Genomic DNA, 25,037 nt, shown 5'->3' with positions numbered 1-25,037 from the left:
TATTATCTATAATTTTGTTATTCATTATGGTTTTCTTCTGTATATTGAAATTTTATTTTATTTTTATCTTTATCTACTTATTTTTATGTTTGTTTTTTAGTTTTTACACAATTTTGTCTACAAATTGTAACAATTTTTTGACAATAAAGCAGTAAAAATTGAAAAAGATATGAATTTTATAATTTTTAAACATCTAATAATCCACGAAATGATCATATTGCATATAAAAAATGGTAAAATGAGAATAATTTATTGAAGGTCAGCTTACTTTTAAAAAGTAGCTCAAATTAATAAAGTTCCAACTTTGTTGTCCAAATGTTCATTGATAAAATTTTTAAGATTTGACATTGTTGCATTTTTGAAAGAAACACAAACTAAAAAAACATATTTTTTATTCAAAGATGACATAACGAAATGTATTTTGGACATATGAAATGGACCTTAAATGAATACAATTCTAATTAAACTGCTTCTGTCTTTTTCTACCTTGATACATTGACATAACAAAAAATTTTTCTACTTTATCAAAAGTCAATAAAATTAGGTTTAAACACTGTTTAAACACCAACACTCACAATTACACTGTCTAATGCGAGTTTCGAATACCAAGCTATCGTCTTCAGAGACTGAAGGTAGACTGACTTCAGTATTTGAAAATCTACATACAGCATTTGAAACGGAGCTACTAAAACTTCTACCCTTTGAGGTACTCAGTTAAATAAAAATTGATAATCATTGGAGCATTAATATTGAAAGACTAAAAGAAGTTGAAACGTCAAATTTTAAAAAAACTATAGAAGAAACTTATTTTTAAATCAGATGAGACCTAAAATCAAGAGCATTTAGAAGCATAAATTAATATTTAATTTGACATCTACTCATCCTAGGGGACTGAACCTCGTTTGAAATGTCACCCTACAAAATAAAAGTGATCTGTTTTTTTTTCGATTTCTCATTTGGTTACTGGAAAGAAAATAATAAGGGCGTGGTATATTCAAATTGACACCATGAACATAAAATATAATACAGAAGCAATAAATTTAACTAAAACACGGAGGAAAAGTAGTGAGAATTGGGTTACAAGAAATTTATGAAGCTTAAAATGATTTTAGATTTTTGGGGTAGCATTTTTCTTGTCGAAAAAGTTATATCCTGAACTTTTATTATTTAAATATTAGCTCATTTTACCCTATAATCTCGACATGTAAAGTGCCAGTTTCTTTTTTAAAAAAAGATATTTTTTATTTTTAAGAAATGTATTTTTATAAACTTGGAAGTAATATTCAATATACTGAATTCTGATTCCCTAATCAGTTCAAAGACTGGTCGGATGTCCACTTAATTGTCGTTCGCAGTTCAGTAACAATAATTTCGTGTCGCGGAACACGTAGATACCGATTATCACTAATTACGAATTAGTCGGTTGCTTATATCCAATACTAAAAACCTTCACTGTAAACATGAATTGAGCTCAATTAACTTATTTACGTTCTATCTAATCCAGATGACAAAAACATTAACACTAGCAGTGGTCGATAAGTATATTTTTCCTATGATTATGAAATGGTTTGCGGTAAATAAAATCGAGAACTGGTGATTAATCAAGTACATATGCGTATTAATTTATCTTAAATTGGTTATTGGACAAAGCTATTTTTCCAAATGTGCTATCGACCTTGAGACTTCATTTGATATCTCTCACTTAACAGAGTAAAAACTCCAAAGGCGTAGTGAATTTTGTATTAATTTGATTTTACTTAGAGTGTTTAGACAGGCTTTAAGAACGTAATTTATAATACGGTTCTAACTGGCTAAACTAAGAAAAAGTAGGAAAAACTGAAACAATTTATGCCATCTAACAAAGCGAGTGTTTCAATAAAAAGTGTGGAACAGCCAAATTGAGTAAATTCGATTATAAATAAATGAGAGCGTGTTGAAAAAACGCTTAGAAACGTAGATTTGTATTTTTAATTGCTAATTTAAAAATATTTACGGAGTGTATTATGTGACCAATATCAACTTTCTTATTTTACATGCAACCGCCTTTATATTGTTTTTTTTGGGATTCTTTAGAAAATTCTAAGCATAATTCATATACAATGTCTTATAACTATCATCAACTTTTTCGTAAATATTAAGTGTTTTCAGATTTATTACAAAATAAAACTCTTTTTGAATTTTTTTTAATTCATATCAGTAATTGAATGGAATTATGTCTAAAATTTTCTAAAGAATCCAAAAAATGAAAAATATACAGGACGTTGCATCAAAAATAAGTTGGTATTGACAACTAAAAATACAAATAGATCACTACACACTAGTTCCAGCCTGCGGTCAACCGGACCTATAATCATTGCGTCCGGGTTGACTATTTTCTTATTTTGGCAGCTCTGTACTGTGGTCTAGGGTTGATGGTGATGTAGCCATTAGTACTGCAGTGGTAATCGAGCTTTTTTTGTCGTGATCTAGGAGTTACAAAACAGTGAGTATAAAGATAAACATCACTATAAATTTCGGTAAAACTTTGGCATTGTTGTAACTTCTGGTAAACGCTGAAAGAGTAAGATTTTAAAAATTAGACTCTCCTACTTTATATAGAATAAAACGAAGCAGGTGTTGAAATTAGATATAGAAAGCGGATATAAAATAGAAGAAAACTATTTGACGAAAATACGTTCGGCATGTTACTGTTTGCTCAGTAAAAAATTTTCGTAACCCCATCCGTATACAAGATAAAAGGCGTTGAAGAAAAAAATATACACATTTTTTACGATTTTGCCGCAACTACTGGCAACATTGTATTGAAATTGTATACGAATATGTTTTGGAAGCTTATACATCTAATGAATTTGTTTTTGTGTCTTAATACATCAGTCACTACTTCATACCAACATCGGTTATTACTTTAAAATATTCAAATCAAAATATTCCAAAAACGGTACACAGTATCGAGTTGTATCAAAAATATCTTTTTCGTGAAAAATTAAATGATGTTCAAGTTCTCTTGAAATTTTGTTTAATAAATCTAATATTGAAAAAGTTCTTTTGAATACTACTTGGTATGAACCGTGTAACTAACGCCCTCTATGAGTCAGATATAAAAACAAATTCTTTAGACGTATCTGCTTTCAAAACATTCGTATAAAATTTTGATACAATGTAGTTGCAACAAAATCGTAAAAAATGTTTATATTTTTTTCTTCAACTTCTTTTATCTTGAATATGATGAAAATTTTTTAATTAGCAAACCCCAAAATGTTTTTCCTTTTTCTATCTATCCTAGAGACGGGATCACCTTTTTTTGAAACACCCTGTACACAAAAAATGAAAAAATCTTATAATAATAAATAACCAAATGTTGTTGTAATTTTTTATTAATGAAAAAAATGCATTGAGAATTTTCACTCATAAATAAATATCTTTAGAATAATTATTTTTCAAGATACATTACTTATTACTTATTACAATCGAAAATTCATTTCAAGCACCTCTGCACACTGGTATTGCAATATCACGCGTCCTAAAACAGTTTTCTTTTTTCATTCAAGCACTCTTAATTTCTTTTTGATTTATGCATAATTATCCAAAATACCATACTAGGATGGTCGAGATCTCAAAAAATTATCCTTAAGAATCATGTTCTAATGTGTACGACGTTATCAAATCTAATTCGAACTCAAAACTATGCAGCAAATGAAATTTGAATTCTTGGTTTTGGGTTGTCATTGGGAATGTGGGATAATATTACACACCTACATTTTTTATAATATAATCTATAATAAGCTAATAAATTTATGATTTAAGCTCTTACCGCAAGATCCCAAAGCTAGGCGATTGTTTGTGACAACAGGTGGGTTGAAAAAAGTACAATTGCTGGATGCGAAGCCTGGTACAACACTTTTTGAATACATCACTGTTATTAATTCTTGCTTCCCAGAAGAAATAGTTCGATACTATTCACCTGGATATCCGGAATCTCTATTGGATAAGGTAAGAGAACATTTTTTTAGAAACTCTATTTAAATGCAGTACTATAATGTACTATGAATATTTAATTATGTTTATAAATGATATAATATATAATAAGACTCTGATAATCTCAAAAACATTTGGAACAAATGAAACTAATTCATTCACCTTATAAAAAAATTTACAAAACATAATTTTTATTTTTCAATAAAAATCAAAATTCCAGTTATTTATTTATTTATTTCATTTACAAAAATTGCAAAATAATTATACAACAAAAACATGAGTAATTGAAGACAATTATCATTAAAAACTTAAAGTAAATCTCATAAATTTCGTTTTATATTTGACCTTTGAGCGAAGGATGGTGTTGTATTTTTCACATACTAATTTTAAATTTTATGATGTAAATTTGCTTCTCAAATTATGTTCGACTTCCAATATGTTTCGTACTGGCTGATAACGGAGTTTCACACGATTTAATGATGACAAAGGGCATTAAAAATCGTATCGTTTCTTAGTTTACGCTGGGGTATTCGTTGTGACAACGCAACCAAAAAATAATTAGTGTTACAGTTTCAAACTCTGATTTTAAGTATTTTTCCTTTCCAATATTAATCTTGAATCCACATATTATTTGAAGAAATATCCGGAGTGTAATCTTCAATAGCTATTTGTAAAACAATGGAGGAAAGTGCCACTTTTCCTCTCGAGGAGCAGTAATCATGCAAGGGAGGAAAAGGCATTTTACTCCCATGTTATACATATGATTTTCCCGCCTCCTTCAAATAGCAAATCATATTAAAATAATTTATTTATGAAACTAATAGACAAAATTTATTAAAAAACTAAAAGTAAGAAGTAGGTACAGTATAACTTACAGGCATGCTATTTTCATTCTTGCATCCCACATATGTCTAATTTGTGGTAGAGTTATTATTTTTTATACTAATGCTAGACGTGCAATTTTCAGCAGTGGTTTGAATACCACTAGAAGTGAGAGCTAGAACCATCGCAGTTTTCGTGATATTTCCATTAATAATTTCTAAAATTACGTAGCTGGTATCATCCGGAAGTACTCATACTTGGCTGATTACAATCAATTTCATCATCTTCAGTGACTTTAATTTGGTTAGAAATTGTTTGCTTTTTTGCGAGAGATGGCTGCGCAAATCCTTCAACGATATTCGTAGACTTCCTACCTCCGTGCTGCTTTAAAGCGAGAATGTCTACTCCATAAATTGCAAGTAAACTTGCCGATGCTTTTCTCAAACTAAACCCTGTTTAATTTATGGTATTAGGCAGTTTTAAAAATTCTGTAATGTTCTTAGGAATTTTAGCAAAAATATTTTTTCGAACCATTTGGTTTATACATTTTCCTGCTCTATAGTAGACAAATAAAGGTAGCTGATTTGTTTTCTATAAATGTGAATATAATTCGAGCCATTCCATACTCTCTGGAGAAAGTTCGACTTTAATCCCCACAATGAGGCCAGGAAACGTACCTATTCTGAATGTAAATTTTTCTGATCGTATTTTGAATAGATTTCAATGAATAAATGTAATGTTTTAAAATATTTGAAATGTCCTTTTGAAAGTCGTTGTTTTCAGAGTCATTTTTTCAATTAGATATCGATTTTTCCGTATACTTTGAAAATATTTGATTTGTTTATTAATAATTTATAAGAAAAGATATTTTTATAACTTACTATTATGAAGATGCTATTGATAATAGATAATAACAGCTACTATCCCCTTGTTTTGATGCACTCAAGTGCACGGCGCACTGGAGAAAGCACTAAATAACGAATCTAAATCAAACAAACACAGCATTTGAATTTAAAAGGTCCGGTAGAAAACGGTGGTTAAGGATTACTAACTGCAGTATTTGGAAAAGTTTCAAAAAATATTAAGTTATAGATTTTTCTGTTTCCATCATTTTTGCTACGACCCAGTGCCTGGTCGTCACGCACTTTTTGGGGAACGCTGCTGTATAATATTATATCTATGCAATCAAATGTGCAATGAAGTGCAAGACGCAATATTTCTTGATCAAAAGCATGTGCAGATGGAGTTCAGCTGATTGTTTCATACAAAATCTCGTACTTGCTACATTAACATTTTGATGCTATTTTTATTGCGTGCAAACTGCAATTCTAGGGAAAATTGACCATTTTACTTAGTTTTGTTATTTTCATTTCTAAACCTGCCTCAAAATATTAAATAAAATTTGACGTTAGGAATTTGTTTAATTTACTTATGGAATTTTTGTTAGTGGTTGTAGTGGTAAGAGAGGTAATGTCAAACGTCGTGCAATATTAATCTATGAAATATTTCGACTTTTGAAAAAAGTGCATGCCATTTTTTGCAAGTTGTCTCGCAACATGTCAAGCTGCCTTCAGATATCGGGTTTAAATGTCAGATGTTGCATATGAGATTGCTGCTTTTTATATTTTTCGTCACACTCATTTTTATGATGCATAGTTTGTAGACTGCTTTTGATTTTATTTATATCAAAACTCTTACAAGGTTGGATACAAATCTCGAGGCGGTTTTAATAAAAAATGGATTTTATAAGCTAGAGAAAGAAATCTAGATCCGCTTAGTGGGGCGATAGTGGTAGGTGGCAATTCTATAACGCCTCTTCGACCAATCCATCTGCTACTGTACAAAAATGAGAAATAGGGATGTAATAGAGCTCCATCTTGTTAAAAGGGAATAAGATCTATCTCCATTGAGAAGAAGCCTGCACTCATCAGTAAAGTGAATATTCTGCAATATATCATGGTTTTTAATAATATAAGCAGACGTTATTTTACAAAATTCAATCGTTCCGCTAAAATCGTCGTTAAAAAGCTGTTGAAGAATTTTGATTTTATACGGGTGAAATTTATTCAACAGTAGTGATTTCCTTCGCTTTTTAATATAATTGGGATATGACTCCGTATATTTTTCAATTTTTTATAGAAGCCGACATAAACGGCGTCGTGCGCTTGAATGTTATGACCAAAATAACACTATATATTACAACTCATGAATTAGTGGATGATTTTCAATTTAAAAACATACTATTTGACACAAAATTGGAAGAAAGGCGATAGATACTTGTTCCTAAGATAATAGGTGGTCATACGATATTTTATATGGAATCAGAGATCTGGATACTGCTGGGAAATAATTGTTCAAATGGCGTTGGCATAAACTTTTGCCTGGATTTAAACAAAGTCCAAATGTAAAGGAAGCAGACAATCTTTTAACGTTTTCGTCGTAAAGGTTCCGTGGATAAAATTGTACAAGTTAATTTCACACTTAAAACTTTTTTACACCACATACTACACTGATTACAACACTATAGTAATAACTAACACTGCACTAAGACGTCACTTGTTTACCGTATTTTCAATATTCAACTATCTGCTCTAGCGAGAGCTCCTGTCTTATATATGCTCTTGGAATAATTCTAGAACATTATAGAAACTTTTAAGCCGTATAGTAATAGACAACTCCTCTTACAGTTAATGTATTCAAAAATATTTAGAACATAATTGGTGTACGGCTGTACGAACAGCTAACATAGAAGCTGGATCGAAGCGAAGGAATTTGGGGGCTTTATTATTATTTATTAATTATTACTTATGAGAATGGAAAAATAATTTATTGAATACATTTATAAGTTACTTCTTCACACGTGGTTTTGCAAATGTTACGGTGACTCAATCACTAACTGACTAACTTCCACGTCCATATTTTGCAAATTTTTTCACGCATAATTGTTTACAGACAAAGTTCAGCCCTTTGTTTTGAATTGCAAACAAAACTTGATGTAAATACGTTGTTAAAGATCAATGTTTCTGGACACAACACAATTTTCCTGAAGTGGCTATATTAGCATACTGAGAAGACCTGCCACTGCTTGTCTCAGCACATAAATGTTACAGTCATATTAGTTGAAATAAACGCAGCGTAATTATTTGTTGCTGTAAAAATTTATCACAATTTATATAAATGGTTTTTACTTGGACATTGGGATTTTAAAAGCTGTATCCAAACTATCTTCAATAGAAATTTGATTGATATTAAATTAGGTAATATTTAATGTTTTAGGTCGAACAGTATTCACCTCAAATGATGACAGTTTTAAGAGAAAACAATCAAAATGAGAATGAAGCACAAACAGATATGCTTCATATGGTAGATCAAAATTCAACAGATGAAGAAGATGATATGAAAAATTTCCCTGAATAAAATTATGTGTTTTTTACATGGTCCGGCTTTTTGTACTTTCTGAAAATTAGATTACAAAATATATAAAGATGATGAGTTTATTTTCACTATTTACTGCTAAGGAGTTAATAGTACGAAATATAATTGTTGAAATACAGATTAATAAATGATGAGCGTTCTTTCCAAGAGTTATATACTAAAAAAGGTATCCATACAAATATAAAGAAAATTATCTTAAATGAAATTTTTTGTATAACTATTGGAAAAGAATAATATGAAATTGAAACTTCTAAATAACAAAAATCAAATCGCATGGTCATCAGTTACATTTAATAAGTTTCATAAGTAATCAAAGTTTTTATCAGGAAGAAACAGTTCCTAAATAAAATGATAGTGATATCATATTTGAAAAGTGGATTAGAGAGGACTATTCACATTACGAACAATCTCAATTCTATGATTAATCAATAAAATATTTCACAGGTTCACCACGTTGCCCACTAGCTAGATGTAGAAATGTTACAGTAAAAATGATAAATCGATGATTACATAAAATTACCGTTGATTTCACATAATCACCATTGAATTTGGTAACTATGATAAATTATTTTATATTCATCAAATTTACCGGTTAGTTCATAAAAAACCAAACTCGTAATATGGAATGTGATAAATATCATGACATTACTTAGCAGTGTTCGTGATTGTTTTTATTTAAATCGGATTTTTTCAACAAGTCTTCAAATTTATAGTAATACATTACTTTATATCTGTAAAAGTAATACATATCTTAAACAGCATCATAAAATATAACTGAAGTAAATTTCATGCCAGAAGCTACGCCTTTTATAACTATAACATCATTTTCAACACTGATGGATGATCAAATTTAACATCAGATTTTAATCAACGAACCATGTTTGTTGGGTCAGTAGAAAAGAGTACAATTTTTTTGTGTAGTTACTACCTAACCTAAACATTGTTTCATTTTCTTGGTATCCATAATATCAAGTAATTTGGAATTAAAATGTTCAACCATACTAGCTATTATTCAATGTTTATTTTTTACGAAAGGGTCTACATGCAACGAAATTAGAACTATATACTTCTGAAATCACTTTTATCACATTCCCCATTACGAGTTAGGGATTTTATAAACTAACCGGTAAATTTAAATTTTACCAAATTCACCGAATTTATTACTTTTACTCTAACAAATACACCAGACAACAGAACCATGGAACTTCATCAGAAAAGTCTGTAATACCTCTGACTATATGTTCACAATTAAAACACTAATAGAGCAGAGAATAAATTAGAATTACCTATATCTTTACATTGAACAATGTACAATTATGGACCTTAAAAGTTTTTATTACCAACCAGAGCTATTTACAGTAGCCTTAATATATGTATTTATACACTAAGATTGGCCTGATTATGGTGTGAATATGAAGGTAAATAAATTTACACTTTTTAAGTATGTTGCAACAATCTTCGAGCATATACAAAGTATGGTAACGCAACAATTCAGAAAACAAATGATTAAAAACATAAATATGACACAAACAAGGGCATAAACAATGCCATTGTGAGGAAGGTCACCTTAAAAGCTTTTAGTCTAGTAACTACGGGGTTATTATTTTATAGCGGATACTTGAAAAAAAAATTTAACTTGGAATTTCTAGATCCATTGGTGAACAACACACTGTTTATACTACCACTACACCAACACTCACAATTACACTGTCTGACTTGAGAAAGTGTGTAATTGTGAGTATTGGTGTATTGTGTACAATAAAAATAATTTAATCAAACGAAAATAATTACACAGCTGAAAATACGAGAAGAGTTAGGCTGACACGGAAGGGAATGGTAAGTTAAAATATGTATCAAATAACAGTAAAATATGAAAGGCCTCTCACTATTGACTGGAGATTGATACTAATGAAAAATCCATGAACCATTTATGAAATAAACAAACCACCAAGATAAAAGAAATGTTACAGATGCCTTTGAATATGAAACCAAAAGAAGATAGTATGTACAATATAAAAATGTAAACCATATTATTTAAGAGTCACTCCCAGATAAGATGAAGATGATTTGCAAAAATTAGGAAATACATGAACAAGTAAATAAATATTTGTTTTGAGGATACCTCAATTGATGTGGAAAAGTACTATGAACAAATGAACAATTGGTTGACAAGTATTGTGATATTCAATGAAATGAATATTATTAGCACACATAAATTGTGTAATTTACTAATTATGAAACTGCTTTGGCAGTAGTCTACTCATTTTATATTTGACTCCTTCATGCCAAATTGTGTCAAAAGAGAAAATAGAGCTAACATTATTTTCTTCAAAAGGTTTTCTCAATAATAGTAGATATCCTGTGAACTTGATCTATAGTTGAATATTTTTCTCTTGATCCAAATTGATGTTATGGAATTAAGTACTTTCCATTTATGATAGCTTCATGATTTTTTGTTAACCAAGTCTTTTTTACATTGCTATAAAATATTACAAGGGGACTCTTGTTTTTTACAAATCCATAAGCAAAATTCCTTTCACATTTCAAATAATTGATACTACTCTACTTCAAACATGGTCACACTTTGCTACAGGATGAAGAAGAGGTTAATGCGTCCAAAGCACATGTTTTAGAAGTATCTCAATTAGAATGGAAAAAATGTTTCAGCAATTGATTCAAACCCATGTAAAAGAGTATGTATCTCACTAGAAAATATTTTAGAAAACAATAAAGCCATATGCAATTATAAATATTTGTTTTTATTTGTCTATCTCAAAACTTGCGTAGCAACCCTCGTATTCAATTATAAAAACGATGCATAAAATGAAAAAAAGATTAATTTTCTATGAAACTTATAGATTGGGTGGATTCATTTCTGTAAATTAAAATTACTTGAAATATTATTGTGCAAAAGCAAAGACAAAAGAGTTTAGATCAACTCCATAAAATATTTTCTAATATTAACTATCTATACTGCATTTTAAACCTAAATAATACTAATAAGCTGATCAACATTATTTCTTGAAAATTTTATTTTCTCTTACTATGGAAACAGTTTTCAGAATTATATTAAAAATTCTCCAATAGGTTCCCGAACACATTGGAGTTGAAGGAAACGATATCACAAACAGACTTGCTAAAGTAGGGATGAATTAGTCCTTCATATGGCCGTTACATTCTGTAAAATAGGTTACAAATACATTAAATAAAAAACAAGAAAAGGACGTACATAAAAAATCAGTAAGTGGAATAATTTAGAGGGGCTGAGACAGGCAAAAGTACTCTCGAGAAACTATAACCAAAGAAATTCTATTGAATGTAACAACTTAAAGGAGTTTTTTTGGGACATTGCCACCTCAATGGGTACCCGAAGATATTAGGCTTAGTAGAGGGTGCAATGTAGAAAACTCTACCTAGGTATATGAAATAGAAAATGAAAATCTTTGTTAGCTAAAACCATCCCACATTCTGAATTTTCTGAGGAGTGGAATTAATAGATCAGCAATAACTACTGAGTATCCCTAGTGTCACAGAGGGACAAGAGGGCAAATAAATACTTTGGGTCGCAGGGTATTGCACTACATGCATTATATGTACTAGAAATTATTTCCATTTTACTTTTTAGTATTTGATTACAGTTTTGTTCTAAGAGGTGTCGGAAATACTCTCATATAAGTCAAAATATAGGTACATGCCTTATATAAAATACACATTCAAATTATCAGTTGAAATTATTCATGAAAGTGTCACGTGAATTCTTGTGTTTAAAAAAACCACACATCATGAATTTCATAACTATTTTCTTATTAGTATCAGATTTATCTGTGTAAATATTTATGTATTATTGACAGTTTTGTCCCATTCTCATCTTCTCATCGTAACAGCATGGTCTTTTTGCATACTACCTTACCGTCCACAACAAACGGATATGTCAGAATTATTTTGCAATATATAATAATTATATCCGTGATTTGATTCAGCAAACAAAACTTGTGATCTTCCTACAAATTCAGGAAACATCTTTATTTAATATTGATATGTTGTGACCGTTACAGTATACAAACCATTAAACAGACCACTTCTTAACGAAGAGATAGTAAAAATGAAATGTATCTGTCAGTATTACATAGGTTTAGGTTAACTAGTACGAAAACAAAAAAAAACTTTTTAATATTTTTCAAAATATTTATTAATTTATGTTTCTTTACGTTTAATTTATTTATTCCTAATTATGGAGGAAATGATTTACGAAAATCAGTTTGTATGTAGAGCTTGTTTGAAAATTGTCGAACACTCAACTCAAAGTTTTGGATACGTTGACGATGCAACAGGAAATTTGCGGGATATGTTGATGTGCTGTGTCCCTGAATTGGTAAGATTTTATCAATCTGAAATCATTGTTTAAGTATATTCAATATTTATATTATTGTAAAAGTGCAAATTAATATGTTGATACATTTTTAGGATATATATGTATCTTCTAACCCCATTGTCTGCTTTCCCTGCATACAAACTTTGATTCAAGTTCATAATTTTAAAGAAAGGTGCATCAATACGGAAAATATTATTCGCACCTATATGCAAAGGTACAATTTGTCTGATCAAAATCCAATAAATCTTGGTTCAGTTGTTCGAGATTTAGTTGGAATTAATAAGATTCACAAGCAACAAGCAGAAATGAGAAATCATATAGAGAAGAGTAAATTGGCAATTGCTCTACAGAATCCTAGACCACCACCACCTCCATTACAGCTTATTGAAGGAGGTCAGACCCTTACAAGCATACCAGTACCAGTTTCTAATTTCCAACAGGTATGTTATTATATATTGACTAATTAAAAGATGTATTGAAATACACTTGTGAGATAATAGTCTTTGGTAAGTGAAAAAAGATAGTTATACTAATTTTCATCTACATATTTAAGAAAACTAATGAAATCTGTAGATTAGGGTTTTTAATAAGTGAATCAAGCTAAATTGCTTGAAATTGTTATAAGAGTGTTTCATCTTTTACTTCTGTATTTGCATAAACTTTACAGTATATAAGAATAAGGACATATATGCTTTAAACCTGAAGACAAATAGTATTATGCTTCTTTTTACCTTTACAGGCGTCAGATGAGGGTTCCAGTCCATCTTGTATCCATTGCTTCCATTGACTTCTGTATTTTGCTATCTTTCTCAAATCCTTCAAAATTTTAACCTCTTTTGCTTCCAGTTCCTTCATTTAGTCTCCATTATTTACTTGCTAATCTTTTTATACACCCATTCAGCTATTTATTGTTCATATTTTCTATTCTAGGGTTCACGCTAGCATGGCGACATAGTGACAATTGTCGCCAAATCATCAAGAAATGTCGCCAAAATCATACACATCGACGTCGCCCAAAATATTATATATTATAAAAATTATATTTTTGGACCACTAAATCATAACTTAGGTGGTCCTTTTGGATCACTAAATTTTCATTGCTGGTGTGAACCCTATCTATGATTGATTCTATTTTATTCTTTATATTGTCTTATCACATCTATATCTATATTTTTTGTATCCTGGTATTGTTTTATTCAATGAATTGTAAATGTTTGTTGATTTATTCGAGTGGTTAGCTATTTCTGTTCCTGTCTTCTCACATTACTCTTTCTCTCTATTAATGAGGGCCAAAACAAAAGTTAATATTTATATATATATATATATATATATATATATATATATATATATATATATATATATATATATATATATTACACACAGTCACATATGTGCAAGTCACATATAAAATTATATTAGTATTAATAAAAAAATTTGGATTAAAAATTATAAACAGAATTAATTCTTATTATACAATAATTTAAATTAAAACATGGTGAATCAGTCATAATATGTTTGTTTGCTGTGATTTTTGAAGTTAAAATCTTTAACTATATAATTTGCTTAAATTAGTATCTACTCGTATAATATGTTTTTTTCAGATTAGATCAGAATTATTATTTTTGTTGTGATAACTATGTTAATAATACAGATTCCCTGTTGTGCTGGCATTCCATAGTATTTTTTGGCAGAGAAATAACTTTTTTTTGTACATGTTTGATAAATTTCGTAAGCTGTAAAATTATCTAAAGGCTGCATGCGGCCAGCAGCTTGGCCATCTCTGTTTTATCCAATGAATAGTTCTCATGTGTTTACATTGGGGTTTTGTGTTCTTTATCTATCTTGTCCATAATGATTAGAGGAACAGTAATGGTTTTAGACTGTCCCTAATGTTTTTGCTTTAATTTATACTTGTTCCATAACTATTTTATTTGAGCTTACTACCTGTATTGATCTAGATATTTTCAATTCCTGTTGTACACATATTTATTTCTAACGACCTTATTAAAGGCTCAGTTCAAATAATAAACACTTATCTCTTTCCCCTTTTCTATTCTTCTTTCTGTTGGACTTCTTATTACTTATGTGCAAATCATTTTCTGACTAAAAGCTGCCTGTAGTTCTATGTTTAGCTCCAAACAGTGTTTTAGTATTTATTCTATAATTTTTGTGTAGATTTTTCAATTTGTGTAATTATAGCTACTATTAGATTATTTTGTCATTCCCTCCGCATTTTATGTGTTTCCCATTATACTTGTTTATGTAGTATAATCTCCCTGTGTCTAGTATTTTGTTTTATCCGCATTGGAACTTAATTGCTTCTACTTCTCATTTTCTACTTCTGTATATTTTTATTTGTGTTGAAAATTTTCTAATTATTCTATGTGTTTGTGTTATCTCTATTTTTATAACTAACTACTAAAAATATGTTAACAGGTACCTTCTCCTAATATTTGTGTAACAGATGAAGGGAATTTACCACAAATTATAAGAACACCATCCACAGATTTGGCCCCTCCTGAAGTAGTTAAGAGTTTGGAATATGACCAAAGAATGTCTAACAAGCCACATGTACTCATTCCAATTAATAATAATCTAGCTTCTTCAAATAACTCAATGGAAAGTGCTTCTAATAAGGCTACCACTAATAGTGCAATGAACAAAGAAAGTAATGGTAATAAAGTAGTTAGAGTTTACAAAAACAATAATAAAAAGACCAAAAATGAACTTTATATTCATCCCATTGAGAGTAAGGCAAGGTTGATAGTGAGAATACCAAGAAGTAAACTTATTTTACCTATTAAAGAAGATACAGAGAAATCATCTATATCTAATCACAATTCTCATAGTACTGTAACCGAGGGAGATACAGAAAAAGATACAATGTAAGTATATAGTTTATCTTTTTTTATTTTTGTCAGGATAAGTCACGAAATATTAATATTCTATAATATAATAGTTCTAGAATTGATGTTAAAGGAAGATTATATTCATTTGAACTATCCATATAAGTTTATCATCAATAGAATCATAGTATTTTTCTCCTTTCTCATTTTAATCTGTATCACTGAATTCTTATCTGTTTTCTCAAAAGCAAAAGGTTCTAAAATGTGTTATAAAACAAGGTATATTTTAGTTTTTGGCATCATGAAGCCATAGAGAATGGGAATCCATTTTAAACACAATATAACACAAACTCTCTTTTCCTTTCATAATTTCCAAATGCTGTCCCAAGGAAGTTGGACAGCTTAGAGCACAGAAGAAAGGTCGTTGACCTGACTCTGTTTTGCCGATACTATTATGGCAGATGCTCTTCAGAGCTGTCCAACGTAATTCCACCTATAGCAAGATCTACTCGACAGGCAGACGTGGATCATGAACACCGAGTTTGCTTGCAGACACTCAGAAAGTCAATTTATCAAGATTCCTTTCTTTGGGGAAGTACAAGCTTGTGGAATCAGCTACCAAGGCATGTTTTTCCCAAACACCACAACCTACAGAAGTTCAAGATTAATATCCACAGCCATATTGTCACTCGAACCACTCGAACTACTCAAGTGTAATAGGGTTTACCCTCTTGTGCTTGCTTTTTACATGGAAAAGAGATTATAGGCCAGAGCCTTACTGTCCCCACCTTTGAACAGGAGGCAATTAGAAATCTGGTATTCTGATTTAAATATTAAACTGAGTATCGAATATTTTGTTCAATTTTTGATATGTATTTTTATTAATCTATAATAATTTTTTTGGAAGGCTAATTTTGTTACAATACAATAACATTATTCTTTCATTTCTTTTAGTTCTGATTATTGTTCGTTTTTTAGTGTTTGAAAATATTTTTATTTTTTAGAAAATCACGAAAAGAAGATCCAATGAACCCTGAACACAATTCAGAAAATGGAGAAACGATACCTAATCAGATCACTAAGATCTACAATTGTAGTTGTATGTATCTAACTACATCAGTATCTCTATTTGAAGAACACAAAAGAAAATGTAAGACTGGTAAAATGACTTCCAAACATGTGCACAAATGTCCTCACTGTCCGCACATCACGAACCGAGGATATGCGCTTAGCAAACACATTAACACTATGCATACTAGGGCAGTGTGGTTTGTTTGCGAATTTTGTACATACAGAAGCACCGATAAGGCTTGTTTGCGGCGTCACATTCGCAAGAATCACGAACAAGGCAATTCTAATAACCGCCCACGATCGTTTACTTGTAATATTTGTGACATGGTGATCAGTTCAGAGTACAACTTCAATAGACACATGCTGAAACATGAAGAGACTGTGCTATCGACATTTAACTGTGAATTTTGTTCCTATCAATGTAAAGACCGTAGTAACTATAGGAAACATGTATTTACTCATAGTCCTAAACTGTTACAATGCCCTTCTTGTTCTTATTCAAATGTATCTCCTTACCCTTTAAAATCACACATAAAAAAAAATCACGATAGTGTTGGTATCGAAGTCGCCGATTGTAAAAGTGATATTACTGTTTATGAGCTTGTTAAAGAAATTAGGGCATTACGAGCTAGTATGGACATTAATAATGAAGAACAACCAATGGTTGCTCATCAATTAACAGATGAACATGCTGAAAGCCAAGAGATGGTTGAAAATCAAGAGTTGATAAATCATCCTCTGGTGGATGAGTTTATGGAGAATGGAGTATTTGATAATCCAGAGATTACACAATTTATGGAACATCATAATTTGTTCGGTACAGATGGATTAGGCAGCTTAATAGATAGTCAAGGGATAATTGAAACTAGTTAGAAAGGATAGATTTTTTATGCTGTATAAGCTAGAAATAATCAGAGGGCTTTTAGAAGATTGCGTCGAGTACTTTAATCATTTATGTATTTTATTTGATTATTTGAAGCAATAGACCAAGTGTTACCTTGTAACTTCACCATTGACAAGAGTGTAATGTGCGTGAACTGGATATTTTTCACGCTAATTACACATAGGTAATTTGTGGTGTGTTGATATTCTTAATCAGATACAAATTTTTTTACAGTTAAATTTTGTTTAATGAAAAAAATTGGGATAATGTCATAACACGTTTATGGTCGGAATTGCAGTTGTAGATATTCATTTGGCAAATTCACAACTAAAAATTGAACCGAGTTGGAATTTTTGGAACTGGTTAGGTTCACATGTCTACTATTACTCACATTTACACAGTCTGACAGGTAAATTTGAATAGATTTGTCTTACATACTTATTAAATTTACCATGGAGGATACATTTAGATGATTAGGGAATTGAAGTATAAATTGAAAGTAAAATGATACTGATGAAAAAAAAAATACATTTCAAAGGACTAACAATATGGTTATACTAGTATGTGTTAAGACATACTTAAAAGTATAGCATTGTGATTATCTTTCAATAGGGAAACATTTCAGAACTGTTTTCTTTCAATTTCTTTTGTTAAAATTATGTTTTCTTACAGAGTATATCTTCTCAAATCTGTTATCTTTATGTCTTTTTCTTATAGCTGAAAACAGACAAATTAATTTTTCCAAAAAAATAAGAGAACTTGAATTTAAGAAATCTGTTGAATGTTTGTTACCCTTGTCCCTCAAAAATATCTCTATTTACATTTCTCTCATTCAAAGATAAATTTGACCCCTATACTGTGTGACAATTATCTCGATGAAGCATAAAATGGTGAATATTGATGTTTAGTACCCATATTTTCATGCATAGAACAAAAGAACATGAGCTTGATTTCAGTTGTCTGATTTTTTCAGAGTTAACTACTGCCTCCTAATTTTTATGAATTTCATTATTGGCAAAATTGTTCTTATTGCAGAGCTCATGGATTTTGATGTTATGCTTTTTAATTTTCGTCCAAATAATTTAGCGGCAAGGACTTTAACTCCATAGATTTACCTAGCAACACAATTTATACATTATAGAATTAAATGTAACAAATCATTTGGAAATCATTACTGGAGTCAGTTATATAGCAAACAATTGGAAAAGGAATTTTTTTATAAATGTAAATGGTGCAGACTCGATAATTCGAACTAATAAAAACCGAAGCACTTGTTTTTTATCAAAATCTTTATTATGAAACGCAAAAAAACACTAATGACGAATAAGTAACATTGGAAAATATATGTATAAAAAAGTAAGAATATGGTATGTATTAATTTCTGAAATAATTTGTAATTTTCGCTTACTTTACACATCTTTGAGCAGTATATTTTAGGGCAACTAATATCTTAGTATTATATTTTATAATAAAATATTGGTCAGATGTTTAGTGGCCATAGAGTGTTAATCAATCATTATTCTTGACAATCTGACATAAAATTGATTTAAATTTGTAAAATGTGTCAAAAGTCTTCAAGTCAAATTGATGATGTGTTTAGACTGCTCAAAAGAATATAATTCATTTTCAGATCGTATGGAAATTTTTAGAAACCAGCACTAAAATTGTTTTAAAATTAATCTTACCTGTCGATTTTAGAATTTTTTTGTTTTATGTCACAGATTGTAGATCTTCCAACCCCATACTCAGCGGCCAACTTTTTCCTTTCTCCCTTGTTAAGTCTTTCAATAATTTCACTTTTTTGTTTTATGGACAATGTCTTGTGTTTTCTTTTAGGGGGCATTTTTATTTAAGCAAATATTAAAATAAAAACCTTATATCACCTAAAATGGCATTACAAATATCCCAGCAAAGTATGTAAATATCACTGCTCAAAAGCAGTGAAAATGCTGCACACCTCTTTAATGTGAGTCCAAGAGAGACCGCCTTCAATATCGCGCTTTGAATACTTATACGGATCCATTCTACACTTGCGAAACTAGCTTTCTCCACTTTACAGTGGGTGTAGCTACTGTTCTCTTTAAAATGCGCAAAATTTTTCTAGAAATGCTCCGTTTGCTGAACAAACAAGTGGAGTGAATGATCCTCGACAATCCTCTGCTGTTGGTCGTACTTGGGATGCTTCTCATTTGTAGAGGTATGCACTGAATGGGGCCAGTCCTGGGAAAAGTCTGTACTATCACCTAGTCTTGCGATACTGAAGATTCAGTGATCCTTCGAAGAATTCGTTGTTGATGTGATTGCAACGCAGCTGTATCAACATTTAGATAAGTTGTAAACCAACTTTGTTTGATACCAGAGAGTATTCTCATTTATTATTAGAACTTCATGGAAGTTTAACATTTGTTTTTGTGGATAATTTCAGTTTTTCCTTACAAAATTCACACGAGATTTATTTACATAATTTTTATGCAACACTTCTAGATGCTTCTTATATTTTTAGTGGGTTTTATGATGTGTTGAATTAATACTTTAAACAGACAATGCAATAAGGTTATTGGATGCGAATTTTCCTACTGAGCTCTAGGGTAGACATTGCTACCAGGGAGCCCGAAAAAAAGTTTGAGAACCGTTAAGAAATCGGTTTTCCCGCATAAAAAGGTGGATAAATATGTAGAACAAATTAATTTTCAGTTTATTTTCAGACAATGTAATTGTGTGTGATGGTATGAGTGCGAGTAAACAGTATCATTAGATGAAAATAAAAAAAAAAAAAAATAAATTCTAATATACCGTGGGCATATATCTGTTATTAGCGGTACTGCAGACTGCAATCGTGTTATCTCCGTTTCAATCATGATTTGTCAATAAAAAATCATTTGGTTTGTAAAGTTTTTTTTATTTTTATGGATAAAGTTGATTGTTATTTAATTAACTGAAAAATTATTGAAAATTTTGAAAGTAACCAGAACTGTCATTTTTAAAACTAACTATTTGGAAAGTTATTGTAATATTTTTCTGTGATATGTGATTTGTATGCATTTTTTCTTTGTTTTAACAAAAAATATAGGTGGTATTAGATACCAAATGTCAGTGTAAATATACAGAGTGGCCCACTATATTTATTTATTACATACTTTAAGGTGTCAGGCTTACATTTAATCGTCTTACATGAACATTTCCTTCCGTTTTTCACTTACGTTTTCGCCCCCTTCCTTTCTCTTCGTCTTGTAGAATTTGACCCATGTTTGTCTTTTGATCTCTTTTCATTTGTATTTTTACTTCATATATTCTTCTAACTTTGTAATTCTTTGATTATATCTTCAAAAGCTTAGTTATGGTTGCTCTATAAAGTTCATTATTGGTATTCTTCTCTTATTATCATATTTTTTCCTTTCTACTCGCTCCTTATGGATTTTGAAGTATTTTCAATTTTATTCAATTTCTGTATTGATTAACATTTTCTATTACCAATATTTTGTATTAAGTTTTACTAATTTTCAAGCCCCTTTTTCCATTGCAGGTTTCAATGTTTAAATTTCTTTTTGCTGCTTTTATAATTATTTCTACGTTAGCAAAACGTCCTTAATCTATTCCACTTTTCTTAGATTTTTATATGTAACATAGTGGTTATAACTCCATTTAGTTCAAGCTTATTTTGTATTATAAAATTTTTCTTGATATTCACAATATGGGGATTGAATTAGTAACTAATTGTTTTTAAATGTATAATCTTCTAGTGATATGAAACTATTAATTAGTTAGACAGATAGATTTATTCAGGGGTTACAGTACATTGCAACGTTGAGGTTTATTGGCCTCCTCTATCAGAGCTGTTTCTGACATCAAAAGCCTTCCAATCCGAGAGTATCTGTGCTGACTTCCAGGTTAGATCTTCGTATTTCTACAGGTTTATCTTAAAACAAAATATTTTTCGAATAAATTACTGAAAAAAACTTAAGGAGCGTTGAATTTTTTTTGGTTTCCCTTTCTTTTGGAACTCTTTCTTTTACATGAACATTTTCCTATTAAAAGGTTCTGATATCAAAAGAATTAATTGAAACAATTATTTTTTATTTTCATTGTTTGATGAATAATAACTATTTGATTGAAATAGTATTTTGACTAGGAAGTTTCAACAATAAGTGCTGCTCTATTCTATCTTTGTTCCATGGTCTCAATAATCTGTTTGTTTATTAAATAGGGGATTAGTAAGTGTGGCCCTACATTTTTTAGTAGTATTTGTGTCTTTTTCATAGACTGTGACTTGAACAGTTTAATATCATGATTTATCATATCTTTTTTGCAATTCACTAGAAGTATCAAAAATGAGGGGATGATTTTGTGACCGCTTGTTGAATTATTGAGATATTGAATTTGCTTCTACATTCCCATAATTTAGTATACTTTTTTCTTTATTAAAATAGTTTCTGATTAAACAATGAATATAATTTTCGCACATATAGGTCTATTTGTTTTTTCTGTTAAATTTGTTTAGAAAACTAGAATATTGGTCATGGAATATAGGGCTTTTATTACACTGTAACCTTAAGGTTTATTGTGACCTCTTGCAGCTTGTCTTTCATTTCTAGAGATCTGATCAACTCCAGTATCTGTGATGGTTTTGAGGAGTTTAGTTCTTTGTTCTTAAAGGTTTTTAATTCAAAGTTTTTTAGAAATAGGTAAAGCAGATTTTCATCATCTTTTCTTTCTAAGCCGTATTAAAGTTCCAACTTTCAAAAAAATCGTGTGATATAAACATTTATGAATAATTGTAAGCCATTCGAAATAAATTATTTAGTTGGATTAAAATATTGTTATACATAAAAAGTTTTTATATATTTCAAAAATGTAAAACCCAATAGCCATTGGGTATTATATTTTTTTACTTTTTTGTCTAATTTAGTGGGTAAATATTTGTTACTAGATTTTTTCAAATTAGCAAGCTTCTAGCATTTTGCTTGCTTCTCTGCCACTTCAGGCATTTTTTCTGTGTAAAATTTGCAATTCATTCTATTGGATAGGGCGTATTCAAGTTAATTATGTTTTATTTCCAGTAAAAGACATACGAGGAGCAAAAATTCAAATTTTACTTTAGTGAAAAAATAGGGCTTTTGTTTTAAGTGGTAATGAGCAGGTGGAATACTTATTTGTTTCAAGTATGATTAAAGGGGTTATATAAGATAAGATAGTATCTCAAATGAGATAAATAATTTTTTAAACTATTATTAAGAAAAATGGATAAATTTTTAATTTATAATGTGGAAGTAGAGCGAACTGACTACAACTCCTTCAAATTCCATAACTTGCCACTTAAAAAATAAATATAATGACCCCACAAAAATGATCGCATCACTCATTATTTTTTAATTATTTTAAATGTGTTGCCTGATTGTCGAATTTTATTATTACGAATTAAAACAACAATAGATAGCCCATTTGCAACATTTATTTTATATGAGTTTAATCTACAGAGGACAAAAAGTTTTTTTTACCAAAACATAGAAAGTACCAAAAAAATTGTACAAAACATCTATACAAAAAAATTAACGGTGCTTAAACTAAAATTATCCAATGAATTTCTAATAGCGTGTGTTGCCGCCCCTCGCTCTAATTACAGCTTCCATTCGTCTTGGAAAGGCTTCTAAACAGGTTCTGGACGTATCCTCGCGGCATGTTTTCCCAGATGTTAAAAAGAACATTTGTTCTGTACGTTCAGGCCAATTCAGGGTGCATTAGCACAAAGTTGACACCGATATGAGGCATATAGAGCACTACTTGGGGTTCTAGGATATTGATTATGTACCTGTCAGCATTTAGTCTTCCATCATTTACTGGTACTAACTCCGTGCGATCCTCGAAAGAAATTCCTCAAATAACGGTCATCTACTACCGAAGTTACCCTTCCGCGGCCTTGTCCGGGGCTTCTGGTTAGCTGCCCTGTTTCTTGGTAGCGAATAACAACTCTGGATATGGTGTTCCATTTACCCCGGCGACGTATCTTTGACTGCGGCCATCTTGTATAAGCGCGATGATTCTAGCGGCTTCTACATTCGTTACATGTCTTGTTAGACGTTGATCCATTAATAACAAAATAAATTTAACTTTTCACTATACAATAACACAATTTGTTCTCAATCTCAATGCATTCTCCAAGACAGAAATGATTTACTCGAGCATTTTTGCTTCCAAAAAAATTTGTAAGAAATTGTGATATTTTTTGCTCATGATAAGAAACCAGAAATATCTATTAGATACATATACAGATTGTCCCAAAAAACTAAAATTAAGTATTTAAAATATCCTAAAATACCTGTGATGCGATCATTTTTGTGGGGTGTATATTTCACTAAATCCGCTAGAAAACAAGTTTTAGACAACACTAAAGTGGAAAATATACGTGTGTGGATAAAAATTTTTTGCACCTACATCTGATTTCTCATTGTAAAAACTAGAGTGGATAGAGTACGCAATTTAGGTATGTATCTCCATCTAGAAGCGAAAAATGTTGATTTTGTATAATGTTCCTTTTGAATGTTTACTCCTCATATGTATGTTTACCGAGAACATAGCTTTATACCTCTGAAGGCACTGAAAAACTGTACCAATCAACGGCTTAAGATGTGCAGTTTTTTATCAAATTTTACGCAGCTCTTCTCAAATTTTAATCTATGTTTTAAAAGATATTTTTTCCCCAATATTTGATTAAACGTGTTCGGTAATTCGAAGCAGAAAAGTTGGAAGGATTTTTTGAAAATCACTGGTATATAAGGATATCTAATGAACCTAGCATTCAAATCGACAATTATTTATTTTAAGTTGAAATTACTGGAACCGTTGGCGATATTCATACTGAATACACTTTTTACATCACCACTCACAATTACACTGTCTGATGCGCGTTTCGATAACCAAATTATCGTCTTCGGAGACTTAAGGTGAACTTAGTTTGGTTATAGAAACGCGCGTTAGACAGTGTTGGTGGTTAGGTAGTGTAAACAGTTTATTCAATTGTTTATTTTGTTATGTTACTATTATTATTTTGTTTTTTTAATGAATATAATCTGTAAATATGGATTGAGTATGTTATAGTAATATAAAATTATCTAATCTTATTTATATGAGTTTATTTTGTACAAGTTTTATATATACTTTATTTTTGTTATTAGATTATAAATAAATTATTATCTGGAATATAGAATTTTTTCATTCTAAGACCACGTTTTTAATTTTTTGCAATTTCTCATGGAGACTTTAAAATCGACATTACAATAAGCTCCTTTCTTGTTTTTACCCTGGATACATTCCTAATTGTTACAAAAAAATGATCCAACTGTTTCCTTTTCAAAAACAGATTTTTATTCGAATTTTCGGGAAAAAATAATGTTAGAAACCGGGTAGTTATTAATGAGGTATAGTCACAAAAATGGAAGAAAAGTCAGCAAAATATTGAAAACGCAAAAAGCTACGGAGAAAGACTATGAAATGGTTATTTGAGCAATATAGAAAGACAATCAAATATCTCAAAGATCCTGTCTCCAGAATAAAGTCGAGCACCAATGCCAAAAAGAAAAACGACGGATGAAACAATAAGATACAAAAAAATCATGGCTGGGAAAACCCAAATAAAATT

At 30.1% G+C, this 25,037-nt stretch overlaps 2 protein-coding genes across 2 annotated transcripts in view; both read left to right on the top strand.

Moving 5' to 3' along the window:
- The window catches only part of LOC130895367 (sperm-associated antigen 6-like), a 67,891-nt gene extending 59,597 nt beyond the window's left edge, over positions 1 to 8,294 (top strand). The window contains exons 7-8 of the mRNA XM_057802605.1: positions 3,805 to 3,990; positions 8,074 to 8,294. Of these exons, the coding sequence (XP_057658588.1) occupies positions 3,805 to 3,990; positions 8,074 to 8,214 (327 nt within the window). The 3' untranslated portion in view covers positions 8,215 to 8,294. The remainder of the gene's footprint in view (positions 1 to 3,804; positions 3,991 to 8,073) is intronic.
- A 4,055-nt stretch (positions 8,295 to 12,349) lies between these two features.
- On the top strand, positions 12,350 to 24,605 carry LOC130895341 (zinc finger Y-chromosomal protein 1-like). The gene is made up of 4 exons (XM_057802575.1): positions 12,350 to 12,604; positions 12,697 to 13,044; positions 15,041 to 15,489; positions 16,455 to 24,605. Exons 1-4 carry the CDS (start codon positions 12,464 to 12,466, stop codon positions 17,392 to 17,394), a joined length of 1,878 nt encoding a protein of 625 aa, XP_057658558.1. The 5' UTR covers positions 12,350 to 12,463; the 3' UTR covers positions 17,395 to 24,605.
- Positions 24,606 to 25,037: the final 432 nt, after the last annotated feature.

The sequence above is a fragment of the Diorhabda carinulata genome, chromosome 6 (genome assembly GCF_026250575.1).
Source record: "Diorhabda carinulata isolate Delta chromosome 6, icDioCari1.1, whole genome shotgun sequence".
Classification (NCBI taxonomy): Eukaryota; Metazoa; Arthropoda; class Insecta; order Coleoptera; family Chrysomelidae; genus Diorhabda; species Diorhabda carinulata.
This window is presented reverse-complemented; position numbering and strand designations above follow the sequence as displayed.

Excerpts from the sequence above, each read along its gene's own strand:
- LOC130895341 (XM_057802575.1), top strand. The coding sequence starts at position 12,464 with ATGGAGGAAATGATTTACGAAAATCAGTTTGTATGTAGAGCTTGTTTG. Across the intron at positions 12,605-12,696 it reads TGTGCTGTGTCCCTGAATTG|GATATATATGTATCTTCTAA; the intron begins GTAAGATTTTAT and ends ATACATTTTTAG. Across the intron at positions 13,045-15,040 it reads CAGTTTCTAATTTCCAACAG|GTACCTTCTCCTAATATTTG; the intron begins GTATGTTATTAT and ends ATATGTTAACAG.